Source organism: Xiphophorus maculatus, chromosome 18 (assembly GCF_002775205.1).
Source record: "Xiphophorus maculatus strain JP 163 A chromosome 18, X_maculatus-5.0-male, whole genome shotgun sequence".
NCBI classification, from domain to species: Eukaryota; Metazoa; Chordata; class Actinopteri; order Cyprinodontiformes; family Poeciliidae; genus Xiphophorus; species Xiphophorus maculatus.
The window spans coordinates 11322469-11335328 of record NC_036460.1 but is presented as its reverse complement, the minus strand read 5'-3'; the positions used below and the strand labels follow the sequence as shown (position 1 = coordinate 11335328).

Here is a 12860-nt window from a genome sequence, read left to right as displayed (position 1 = left end):
AATGTTATAGATCTCTTAATTTGTCATGTCTATAATATCTTATAGCTATTCTTTTTGGGTTTTTCATACCAATGTATTTACTATTGAAAGCTACACCCCTGGCATACTTTATAATATATTGTGTTCTGTTTCTTTGTTTTTCTTTGTAATTGTAAACAAAGATGATCATTAATAAAAAAGAAAAAAATAATTTTAAATTGAAAAAAAGAGAGAAAACTATATGCTTTTAATTAGGACTGTCACCGTCAGATATTGAAACAAATACCGATAACATTCATTTCTCGAGTTGTTTTGTAAAACGTCTAGTCAAATTTTGCTTTCACCTTTTTCAAAATATCAAACAATAACTTTTTTTCCTCAAACCACTGGATTTAATATATTAGGCTTTATCTCACATACATGTATTACAAATGTCCATATATTGTATGTCTTAATTTTTTGAGAAAAATATTTTTTTCATAAATACAATTAGACTTAAAAGTATTCATACACCTTGCATACATGGTTATTGTCATTCAAAGAAATTCATTTCAAATGACAAAAGGAATTCCTTAAGAATAAAAATCCAATCTACATAATTTTCTGTTTTCAACAGCATTTTAAATGAGGTGTATGTTGTAAAAGCAACATTTTATATTCCTACTTCCGATCAGAAAAAAACGCGATAACATTAAAAGATAACTTTAAATCCAGTACTAATCAAAAGTATGAATAATGAGTCGTAACTATTTTAGAAATATTTATTTAGGCATAGAATGGTATAATAAAATCACAGTTTAGCCTTTGTTTGGATTGTTTATTTCATAAAATTTTCAAAAAAACAGAATTCCTTTTGATGCACTGTTGGACTACATTACCAAGAAAGACTAAATCTGGAGCAGAAACAAACTATTTAGAGGCCTTTCAGCTCTTCTAAATGTATGGCTCGATGACAGGACCAGCCATAATGGATGAGCTGCAATTTTGAGATATTTGTGACAAAGAAATGTACTTTACAGGAAGGATCAGTGCAGACTCTACCTGCTGAGGTATTTTGGGGAGCAGGGGACTCTCCTGAAGACCTTCTTTGGTTGTGGCATCAGCTTATCTGCAGTCAAGTGGAAGCGGCTAGCTAAGATAATTAGGAAGCCCAGCTCTGTGTGACGATGCCACCTTGACCCAGAGCAGGACTCTGACTAAAAGAACATGATTGATAGACAATGTCTCCCATCTCCTGCATGAAGCTGTTGTTCAACTGTAACGCCTATTCAGCAACAGACAGCTGCATCCTAAGTACACAATGGAGCATCGTAGATCAAGGATATTTCTAAGTAACAGAATACTTAAAATAAACGTTTTCATAGGAAAAAACTGTCTTTGACTTAAATTACTAAGATATATTTACAGAAATATTATACATTTTTTTACATTAAATATTACAAAAGTTGACATTAATAAGAATCCAAATTGATGTTTGCAATACCTCTAGAAAGCCGAAAAGAACAGGAGGATTTTCTATTTATTTACTTAAGAGTTGTAACTAACTGCAGTTTGAAATGGATCCAAACAAATTTCTCAATAGCTCATAGAAAGCTAGCTACACATATTCTATCTTAAAGACAAAGTGCAGCTGAATTATTTAAGGGATTTAATATGTAGGGGAATTTTTCCATTAAGATAAATTTAATTTGCAAATAGTGACCTGTACTTGTTTAGTATTGGTCTTGTTTGGTGTAATCCAAGTTTAGATCCTTAAAAATCTGCAGACTAGAGTTTTACATTCTGAAGCACAACAAACCCATAAAGTAAACTTGCATTTAGTCACTTTACTTTATTACAAATATACAACAGGCAGATTTGTCATCTATAATAAAGAAGTTAAAATGATTCGAGAACATCTGTAGCACAGCTATATCTACAGGAATAACAAAAATGCAGTAAAAAAACTAAATCTGATTTATTAGTATTAACTCAGTGAGAAATCATATTTCCAACAATATAACATAAAATTTCTAGTGTATTCCATAAAATGCTTATTGAAATCAAATCAAACCATAACTGGAAGAGAAGCATAAAAAAACAAAAGTAATCCTTAATAGCACAGAAATTCTCCACAATAAACCCTGCAATTGATTGATTTAAATCAATTTCCACTCTCTTTAGTGTTTTATAGACTTCAACACTCGCAGCTGAATAACTTTATCTTTTTCTTTAGTCTTCCATCTAAAATACGATTCTCATTTCCTGTCCCTAAAATATCACAACTAGAATGTTTATCTTTAGTGGATTGTCATGTGTCTGTTTAAATTTGCTTTCTGGCTACATCGATATGCACAAAGATCACAACTGAAAGGTTTTTCTCCTGTGTGGCTTCTCATGTGTGAGTTCAAGTGACCTTTCTGACTAAATCTCTGCAAACAAACATCACAACTGAAAGGTTTTTCTCCTGTGTGGCTTCTCATGTGCGAGTTCAAGTGACCTTTCTGACTAAATCTTCGCAAACAAATGTCACAACTAAAAGGTTTATTCCCTGTATGAATTCTCATGTGTACCTTTAAACTTGATTTTATGCTACATCTGTATCCACAAAGACCGCAACTGAAAGGTTTTTCTCCTGTGTGGATTCTCATGTGTAGATTTAAATTTGATTTTACGCTACAAATGTATCCACAAAGATCACAACTGAAAGGTTTTTCTCCTGTGTGGCTTCTCATGTGCGAGTTCAAGTGACCTTTCTGACTAAATCTTCGCAAACAAATGTCACAACTGAAAGGTTTATTCCCTGTATGAATTCTCATGTGTACCTTTAAACTTGATTTTATGTTACATCTGTATCCACAAAGACCGCAACTGAAAGGTTTTTCTCCTGAGTGGATTCTCATGTGTAGATTTAAATTTGATTTTACGCTACAAATGTATCCACAAAGACCGCAACTGAAAGGTTTTTCTCCTGTGTGGGTTCTCATGTGTAGATTTAAACTTGATTTTACGCTACAAATGTATCCACAAAGATCACAACTGAAAGGTTTCTCTCCTGTGTGGATTCTCATGTGCAAGCTCAAGTTACCTTTCTGACTAAATCTTTGCAAACAAACATCACAACTGAAAGGTTTATCTCCTGTGTGGATTTTCATGTGCTTATTTAAATTAGCTTTATGACCAAATCTCTGCAAACAAACATCACAACTGAAAGGTTTTTCTCCTGTGTGGGTTTTCATGTGTACATTTAAACTTGATTTTATGCTACACTTGTATTCACAAATGTCACAACTGAAAGGTTTCTCTCCTGTGTGGATTCTCATGTGTGTGTCTAAGTTTCTTCTTTCTTTAAAAGTGTGTCCACACAATTTACAGAGATGTTCATGTCCTGCTAGGGTTCTCGCATGTCTTTTTGAGGTTGGATTTCTATTACATGTTTTCCTGATTTCATCACAGCTAACCTTCATTTCATCCTGAACTTTCCTCTTTGAGTCTAGGGATTGTTTTGAAGTAATGAATTTCATTTTATCCTCAGAGTTTGGAGAACCTCTACTTGAATGGCTCACCTTGGTGTCATTTCCCCTGTATTTACATTTCGGCCTGCAATCCCGCAGTTGTTCAAGATGACAGAAAACGTTGTTTACATCATCTTCATCCTCCTCCTCCTCAATGAGTTCAGTCTCTGATGAGTTGGAGTAAGCTCCATGATCTTGATTCTTGACGGGTTCTACTGCTTCACAGTGAACTTCTGGTAACTTTCTGTCTTGTATGTGGTGCTGATGAAGGTGTGAGGACAGGAGAAACTCTTCATCATCCTCATTCATGGTTGGTGGGAGAAACTCTGGACCTGGTATGTCAAAACCCAGACCATGTTCTTCAGGAGCATCTTCTTTAAGCAGCAACATCTGCTGAGCATCTGCAGGAACCATTGAGGCAAATTATGTATATTATAAACCACTGCAGCCTAATATTCACATCAACATTACTTGTGTTAAAAAACAACGTACATAAATGTTTGACTTTAGTTTGAACTGCGATGTTGTTCGTTTTTAGGCAACACCACCATCCCCAAATCCGTATTTTAAGCCTGTTTCTGATAGCATCTCTTCACCAGTAACAGTGATACCAAAGACGAGTTTATAGTTGAAGCACTGAACTGAGAGCGCGAACCAATCACAGTTCACAAATGAACCCTTTTTTTGATACAAGTGTTTACTAATAGCATAAAAATTAACACTGTAACTGGAAGACATTTTAAATAATCAAAAAACAAATACAAAGTGCTGCTTGCTTGTTGTAAAATACGTCCTTTTTTATGAGCAGTAACGGTGATAATGAAGGTTTATGGAGTATTCCTGGTAAAAATCGTTGTCGAAGCAGTCTTCTGAGAGCCGCAGGATAAACATCGAACAAGCGGGTGCGACCAAAACTGGTTAGTTGAGCTGAAGTTCAGTGGGGGGCTTTACCAAACCGAATATGGTAAGCATATTCTGTACTTTGCGAAAAACTATTAATATAACACGTTATGATTTATTCTGGGTTAACATTAAAATGTTGCTATAAAATTAAGCATTAGATAATCTTTGTTTTCTTGTTGAAGCTGTTTTTGCGGCGATGTTAGGTACGTTTTATTGTGTGTGTCGCAATCACATATGACGACAACAAATACAAGGAGCTTGACTTAGGGTCTTCATTGATCCTCCTTGTTCTTAGGAAAATAAATAATAAAAATAAAAAAATGGTCTAAAATTTTTTTTAAGCCTGTTAGCAAGCATCTCTGTTGCTCTGAGCGCTTCACTGGCGGAGCAGATTTATTCCTAAAAGATAAGTTAATAGAAGATAGGTTTATAGTTTAAAACCGGCAGCGCGCAGACAAATAACACTGCTGAATTAATGGATTTTATCATTGTATTCATGAAATTAAAAATATACTTGTCTCTGTTAAAAATGTCACTGCGGCCTACAGCTGTTTACAGTTATTTGCTTCATTTGGCAACTTCAACTTTCTCAAGAGCAGCACTCTGTTCTTTATGTTGTTTTGATTGCATGCACACTTCCCAGACCAAAGTGCAACTGTTTCCAGTTTCAGAGCTGATCAGGAAGAAAGTCTCACTCAGAAAGCTGCTCCAGAACCATTACTGATAAGAAAACATACAAACCTAATCTATGCAGCAGCACTATGGGGTTGAAATCAGCCCCCAGCGTTTTGCCTCGATGCTCCATTTCTTCTAATGGAGACCGCGCCTCTTCACAACCAGAGTGATGGGTGAACTGGTGGCAAGATCAACTTGTGGGCCCAGCTGGGAGAAGCAGGAACCACAAAATGAACAATGTTTAAAAGCTACAAATCATTGTAAAATACAATATGATTCTGTAACTCATCTATTAGGATGTTTTGTTGGTCCCAGTTATCCTCACAGTACAATAGCTGGGGTTCTTAATGTGCAGCATTGTACTTTTTAACTTTGTTCAACAATAAGAATAGAGACTTCTACTAAACTTTGGTAACCAAAGATGAAATGTTGAAAACTTACAGAATAATAAAAACTAATAATTAAGACTGAAAAAGTACTAAATAGATGAGATAAAATAACAGAAACATGGCAGTGGCCTTTTACTGTACAAGCAATATACACAGAGATAAATTACACAAAAGCAGTCATTTAAAGCGTGTGGAAGAACTACATGCATAATTTACCACCAGGACAATGGAGTTCACAGATGATCCCACAACGGATCCTCAGAAGGAAATGGCCACTCTGCGCCGCACGCTCAACTCTTCTTCACCATCCGTTTCTGAAATACACCATCCTGGTAAAATACTGCCTGCTCAACACTTCACTGTGAGGGTAAAAACATATTTCAACAAACTATGAGAATATTTACCGTTTTCTTATCAGAAATATAATCTGACCATGTAAACCAGGCCGCGTTGTCCCCGTGTGACCCAAGATGGAGAGACAGGAAATTTTATGACGCAGTTTCTTCTTCCTCTTGTGGTTTTTGCGGTTAGGCCAAAAAACAAACAAACAAAAAAAAAACTTTCCGGTATGCATTGCTGCCACCTACTGGTGAGGAGTGTAGGTAAAAATGGCAATTTTATTCAATTTGCAGAGAGAAAACTATATACTTTTAATTAGGACTGTCAGTGAGATATTGAAACAAATACTGATTCATTCAGTCATTTCTCGAGTTGTTTTGTAGAAACTTTTCTCAGTCAAATTTTGCTTTCTCCTTTTCAACTTTTTAAGATTATCAACCAATAACTTTCTTTGTCAAACTGCTGGAATTAGCATATTATTAGGTTTTCTCACACATACAAGTATTACGAATGTCTACAATGTCTACATATTATATAATATATTATGTCTTTTATATGTTTTACATTTATGAAGAAAATATTTTTTTCATAAATACAATTAAGCTAAAAAGTATTCATACTCTTTGCATGCTTATGTTTACGTTCTAAATCAGTTTCCACTCAACACACACAGCTGAGTATTTTGTCTTTTTGTTTTGATTCTTCTATTTAAAATGTAATTCGTCTGCAAGTCATATCCCTAAACTATCACAACTAAAATGTTTATCTTTGTGGATTCTCATGTATATGTTTAAATTTGATTTCTGGCTACATCTATACCCACAATGATCACAACTGAAAGGTTTCTCCCCTGTGTGGATGCTCATATGTGTGTTTAAATCACCTTTTGCCCTGAATCATTGTTCACAAACATCACAGCAAAAAGGTTTCTGTTTTAGGGTGGTTGTTTTGTGCGAGATTAGATTTAATATATAGTTAAATTTTTTCCACAAGTATCACAGCAATACGTGGTGTGGTGTGTGTGGATTCGCATGTGTGTTTGAACTTGATTTCAGGATATATCAGTATCCACAAATATCACAACTGAAAGGTTTTTCTCTTGTGTACATTATCTGTTTAAACTTGATTCCACATTTACAGTGGATATGGAAAGTATTCAAACTCATTTACATTTCTCACTCTTTGCTTCATTGCAGCCATTTGCTAAAAATCAAAAAATGCATTTCTCATGAATGTACACTCAGCACCCTATAGAAAACAAATATAGAAATTTTTGCAAATTTAAAAATAAAAACTGAAATATCACATGGCCATCAGTATTCAGACCCTTTGCTCTGTATTGAGTAGAATCACCCTTTTGAACTAGTACAGCCTTGAGTCTTCTTGGGAATGATGCAACAAGCTTTGCACACGTGGATTTAGGGATAGTCTGCCATTCTTCCTTGTAGATCTTCTCCAGTCCCGTTGGATGGTGAAAGTTGGTGGAGCCATTTTCAGGTCTCTCCAGAAATGCTCAATTGGGTTTAGGTCAGGACTCTGGCTTTGCCCGTCAGGAATAGTCTCAGAGTTGTTCCGAAGCCACTCCTTTGTTATTTTAGCTGTGTGCTTAGAGTCATTGCTCATTGAGCAGTTCCTTCAACCTCATGATTCTCTTTCTCTGACATGAACTGCGTCAGAGAAAGACACAGGTCTTATACAGACAGGTGAGTGCCTTTCCTAATCAAGTCCCATCAGTTTAATTAAACACAGCTGGACTCCAATGAAGGCGTAGTAGAACCATCTCAAGGAGGATCAGAAGAAATGTGAGTTAAATATAAGTGTCACAGCAAACAGTCTGAATACTTTTGACCATGTGATATTTCAGTTTTTCTTTTTTAACACATTTCTGCATTTCTGGTTCTTTTCTGTCAAGATGGTTTGCTGAGCATACATTCATGAGAAATAACATGAACTTTTTTGATTTTAGCAAATGGCTGCAATAAAACAAAGAGTGAAAAATGTAAAGGCTCCTGAATACTTTCTGTACATACTGCATACCTCCAATGAATTTTGGCATCAGCATTTTGGGTTTGAAATAACTGTTGTTCTTTCTGCAATAATGATATTGAAATAATCATGATTAAGATATCGAGATTATGTCACTGAAAGATCTCATATTATTTTTTGGAAGAATGTTTTTAAATGGATAGCCAAGTAATTCTCAACCGGAAAAAATTCTGTCAGAAATACATAGTTATTCCTCTTATTGTGGATTGTAAAAAACAAACTCCCTTTTTTATGAATATTAAAAGGGAGTTTGGAAAAAAGATTTTTTCCAAGATCTAATTCTTGGAAAAATCACACATATACAGGTGATTCTTTTTTTGCAGCAACATTCCATGTTTGCGTGTTTTGCTTAGAATTATTTTTTTTCTAAAATGTGCCAAATATTTACAACATATTTTAATTATACATTTAGATGTCTGCCATCATTCAAATATAAATTAAATGCATTTTAAATATTATTTTGTACTTTACACACCGTTTTGGTGACACACATGCTCAATTTCATTGTGTCTGCAGTGCAGTGTAATAGACTTCCTCAGGAAGTTTAAACTATAAAATAGATATTGTTTTTGTTGTTTTTCTTCAATAAGTTGATTGACTGTAATAAACCCTATTTTAATATGTAATTGAATTTTTTGAAACTATTGTTCTTATTTTCTCCATATGTTTTCTCCCAGTACTATTTTTCCATTCTGTTAGAATGTTTCCTTTTTGCCTTAAAAAAAGACTAAAATTCCATAAAAGCCATTTAATGGAAGTGACATCAATTGGTTTTGAAGTGAATTCAACCATGGAAAACAAGGTAAGCTTCAACTGTCACCATCTCCTTACTTTTTCTTATCTTAAATATGTTAAACATGTATGAGTCAACCTTAAAGATATGATAGATTGTGAAAAATTTTAAAAAACATTATATTCGATTTAGTCATTAAATATTTGTTATTCTGTTGAAGGTTAGCTAGGTAAATGTTGATCACATAAAAAGTCCCAACCTGTTAGGTTCCACCCTGTTGGGTTCATCAACCCAACAAGGTGGAAATTAGGGTGAAAAGTAATAATCTTAAGTAAAATAAAAAAAAAATCAGATGATGGAATAGTGCTGCAAAGTAGTTTGAGGTATTAACAGATGTTTGTTTTCGTTTCACTAGGTACCTCCATTGACTCCAGTGAGGGGACCAATGAGGATCCACCAGTACCTGTCAAGGCAAATGTTCTCACCAGTTGGTGGCGGTAAAGTGCCATTTAGTTGTTTGCTAACCGCCAATAACTATCAAGAAAAGAAGAATAACTTTTTTTTATAACAACAACAATCATTTATATATATATATATTTATTTAATGTAAACAGTTATTATTTAGAAGAATAAGCAGAAGAATAAGATAAGCAGAATAATAGTAATAACAACAAGAACAACAACTCCGGAGAGTTAACGCTGTAGCACCGAGATGTTGTGGTAACATGTAGCAGATAGAGTTTGTTTTCCAGGGTCGAAGATACGTCGAGGCTGCTGATACCATGATGGCCGCCTTGGTGTGTGGAGTTGCGGTGTTTCCAGGGCTTTTCTTCAGCTTCAGGAAGATCTTAAAACACACCAGGACGGAGTGGAGCGAAGCCGACGTCACCGTAGTCAGTGAGAGGTCAGCCTCCTCACTAATATCAAGCTGCACTTTAATGTTAGCGAGCTGCTGCTAAGGTTGTGGGGACTGAATTACTAATAGTAACAGGGATAGAAGAGCTGTTAAAGTCTGAACATTTAGCTTGTGTTTCAAATGAAAAGCCTGGTTATACTGAAACAGTCTGGCCACTTTATTGGGTACACTTGTAAATCAGCTAATGCCTGCAGCCCAACAGCGGTGGCATGAAGACTAAAGAGAACTTCTTTAAGTTCAAACCATGAACTTTGAACTTAAAGAAGTTCAAAAATCTATGAGGGACAAAAAAAGAGGCAGTTTTCAAAACTAATGTGTGTCCAGCCTGGTGCTAGCAAAGTGTAACTGATAAACTGACCTAAATGAATTTGTAAATAACCTTTTAAAAAACGGCCATCAGACATGCTGGTGTTAGTATTTCAGAAACTGCTGACCCACTGGGATTTTTATCCCACAACTATCAGAGGAGAACGGGAAGACTGTTTCAGCACCTTAAGGTGTGTTGAGGACAACTACTGAACTCACAGCATTTTAAACCTTGAAGCAGACGGGCTACAGCAGCTGAAGACCTTACCAGATGACCCTCTGTTCCTAAGAACTGGAATTTGATGAGTCAATGTAAAAAGGCTCTCCAACAATGCACAAGATGCCTGATGAGTCTGGAGCAGCTGCAATATTAACATGCAAAGGGTGAAAATTAGGTGGAAGTAACATGAAAGCATGGATTTATACTGATGTGTGGATCTGATGTATGGAGGATCTGATCCTCCATACAAGTGTACCCATCTTCTCATGGCCACTTCCAACAGAATAATGCACCTCATCACAAACCTGAAGTGTAGTTGATATGGTAAAACAGGAAATTTACATCAAGAATGTAACCATGAGAGTATTTACTAAAATCTATGTGGGACAAAAAGAGGCCAGTTTCAAAACTAATGTGTGTCCAGCCTGGTGCTGGCAAAGTGTAACTAATAAACTGGCCTAAATGAATTTGGAAAACAAATTCACATAAAAAAAAAACGTGCATCCAATTTGTTCTTACTTTATGCTGTTCATTTCCTTGACTAACTCTTATAATATAAATGGAAATTTGTTCAACTTTTCTTTGATTCCCCAAATTATTATTCAGTAATCAAACCATCATAAGCTCGACAGGACTCAAAGGATTTCAAAGTCAAAATTTATAACGAATAATAAATTTTTCAAGCTTGAGTTGAACGTGCAGAGGCTGTTCCAGTTAAGTTTTTCAAAAGGATTCAGTTTTACAGTAAAAAGTTTCCAGTTTCATCTGACTTTTGGTCTGATGTGTTTCTTTCTACAGACTGATTTCTGCTGTCCATGGGTCGTTGGCCACTGCAGTTGGAGTCACAGTTGTTTCATCTTGCAGGGATGTGATGACTGACAGGTGAAGAACTCTCTATAAGCTACCAGTACATTTTCATTGTAATATAGGAAAAACAATCGAGTTAAAATGCTTCATGTGTCACGATGCACAGTCACTGGCTGGTGAACAGTTTTGTCCTGTTTGGAGTTCCTTACATGGTGTTTGACATATACACCATGTATCTGAGCCACTTCCACACTGAGAGGAGCAGAGATGGGTCCGAAGCTCCCAGTGGACACTCGCTGCAGACGGTCAGAGCTTTCCTTCGCAAGGACTGGATGCTGGTTCTCCATCACGTGGCCCTGGTTTTTATTTTCACACCAATCACACTGGTGAGATCAGTGAGGAAACAGTCGTATTCATTCAGTCGAACCTCTGCCGTCACAGATTTTCATTCATTTGGAAAATTTGTCACAGATCTAAAATCAATAACTTTGAGTGAGATTCTTCTAATGTTTTGATGCAGATATTCACTGTTTGGAAATATTTCTAGATCACCAAATAGTTGTTCATTTAGGTGAAATATTTTTTTGCAACAAAGTCTTTGTAGGCCAGATTAAATCCTGATGTAAAGTGATGAAGGGAGCAGATATCTATGAGTGAAAAGAAACAATAAGTTGATTATTGACTGCATTGTGCCTGTTTTTAGTTTTTCAGGAGAGGTTTGGGGGATTTCTTTATTGGCTGCATGTTCATCACAGAGCTCAGCACTCCCTTCGTCTCCATAGGAAAGATCCTCATTCAGGTGAACAGTGAAGGAAAAAACATAATGTCTTTCTCATTCTTTGCATCACATCTTGATAGATTGCTCCGGTTTTTTCACTCGCATGTTTCTGTTCACCTGTTTGTTTACACACAGCTGCGCCTCGATGGCACCAAGCTACATAAAATCAACGGCCTCATCGTCCTACTGACCTTCTTCACATGTCGCATCCTCGTATTCCCCTTCATGTACTGGATGTACGGCCGGCAGTTCGGCATTCCTCTGCACCAAGTGGCCTTCCACCTGCCTCTGCACTGTAACGTGGGGAACCTGGTGCTGCTGGCTCCACAGATCTACTGGTTCACCTTGCTGCTGAGGAAAGCACAGCGACTCTACCTGAGGCAGAGGAGGCCGCAGGTAAACAAAGATGTGACGAAGAAAGACTGAGGAGCTCATTGGTCTGTTAATTTAAGACACTGAGACCAGAAGTCATGGCTTCTGTGCCTGGTTTTACTAAAGATTTATTTGGACTGAAACTCTTTTACAACAGAGTAAAAAAAGTGTTTAAGAAAAAACAAAAACTAAAAATAATAAGAATAAAGTCATATTTTGAAAATAAAGTTGTAACATTACCTGAATAAAGTTGTAGTAAACACATAAGCATCAGATTATTAGTCAGTCTTTGATGTGTAAACGAATTATTTCTTTATCTGTAAAACCAGTATCAAAATACAATTCACAAGATGCTTAAAGTTCTCATTTTACTGCAGTTGAAAGACTGCTTTTTCATGTCGAAGTTCTCATAATAGTCAGACTTTATTCTGGTAACATGACTATATAATTTATTTATTTTTCCTTTTTCTTAGCCTGGCCCTAATATTCCATTGTAATTTTTCAACAGCATCAGGGTAATGGAAAACCATTTACATTATAGTAAAATATTTATTATATACATTACAAGATGATTTATTTGATCGTCTTGATCAAATAAATATGTTCAATAAAGTGTTCAGTGGTAATTTTTCTCAGGTAGACTGATTACAAACTTGAAGTCATGCTAATGCTAACTAGAGGGCACATGTTAGTTTAACATGTCCCCGTATTTAAATTATTTTCAATCTTTTCTACAACTGCCACCATTTTTGCCTGTGAAAAGTTTCTATTTTTTTTAAATGATTCCGTTGAACCATAATTCAAAAGCAATGTTCCATTTTCATTTGTTAATTTTCAGTAAATTTTTCTTAATTACTTTTGTCTGTTTCAAAGTTATTTCAGAGGTCATTGTGGGATTTTTAT

The 12860-nt window shown here is 35.6% G+C and overlaps 2 protein-coding genes across 3 annotated transcripts; one reads left to right on the top strand and one right to left on the bottom strand.

The window, feature by feature from the left end:
- Window positions 1-1880: 1880 nt before the first annotated feature.
- LOC106700275 (gastrula zinc finger protein XlCGF57.1-like) lies at window positions 1881-5981 on the bottom strand. Of its 2 annotated transcripts, none has more exons than XM_023351858.1 (4): window positions 5845-5981; window positions 5657-5754; window positions 5118-5258; window positions 1881-3874 (listed from the first exon to the last, which is right to left on the bottom strand). In XM_023351858.1, the coding sequence occupies exons 3-4, from the start codon at window positions 5179-5181 to the stop codon at window positions 2259-2261; spliced, it is 1680 nt and encodes a 559-aa protein (XP_023207626.1). In that variant the 5' UTR covers window positions 5182-5258; window positions 5657-5754; window positions 5845-5981; the 3' UTR covers window positions 1881-2258. The 2 variants fall into 2 exon arrangements, with proteins under 2 accessions (XP_023207626.1, XP_023207625.1); XM_023351857.1 differs by having other exon boundaries at window positions 5660-5754; window positions 5845-5900.
- Window positions 5982-9089: 3108 nt separating this feature from the next.
- Window positions 9090-12812, top strand: fam57a (family with sequence similarity 57 member A). The gene is made up of 5 exons (XM_005804555.2): window positions 9090-9462; window positions 10799-10882; window positions 10974-11193; window positions 11511-11606; window positions 11721-12812. Exons 1-5 carry the CDS (start codon window positions 9341-9343, stop codon window positions 12009-12011), a joined length of 813 nt encoding a protein of 270 aa, XP_005804612.1. The 5' UTR covers window positions 9090-9340; the 3' UTR covers window positions 12012-12812.
- Window positions 12813-12860: the final 48 nt, after the last annotated feature.

Coding starts and splice junctions, on each gene's coding strand:
- LOC106700275 (XM_023351858.1), bottom strand. CDS start 5,181: ATGGAGCATCGAGGCAAAACGCTGGGGGCTGATTTCAACCCCATAGTG. Junction 3,875..5,117: donor AGTGCTGCTGCATAGATTAG/GTTTGTATGTTT, acceptor TGGTTCCTGCAG/ATGCTCAGCAGATGTTGCTG.
- fam57a (XM_005804555.2), top strand. CDS start 9,341: ATGATGGCCGCCTTGGTGTGTGGAGTTGCGGTGTTTCCAGGGCTTTTC. Junction 10,883..10,973: donor AGGGATGTGATGACTGACAG/GTGAAGAACTCT, acceptor CACGATGCACAG/TCACTGGCTGGTGAACAGTT. Junction 11,194..11,510: donor TTTTCACACCAATCACACTG/GTGAGATCAGTG, acceptor GCCTGTTTTTAG/TTTTTCAGGAGAGGTTTGGG.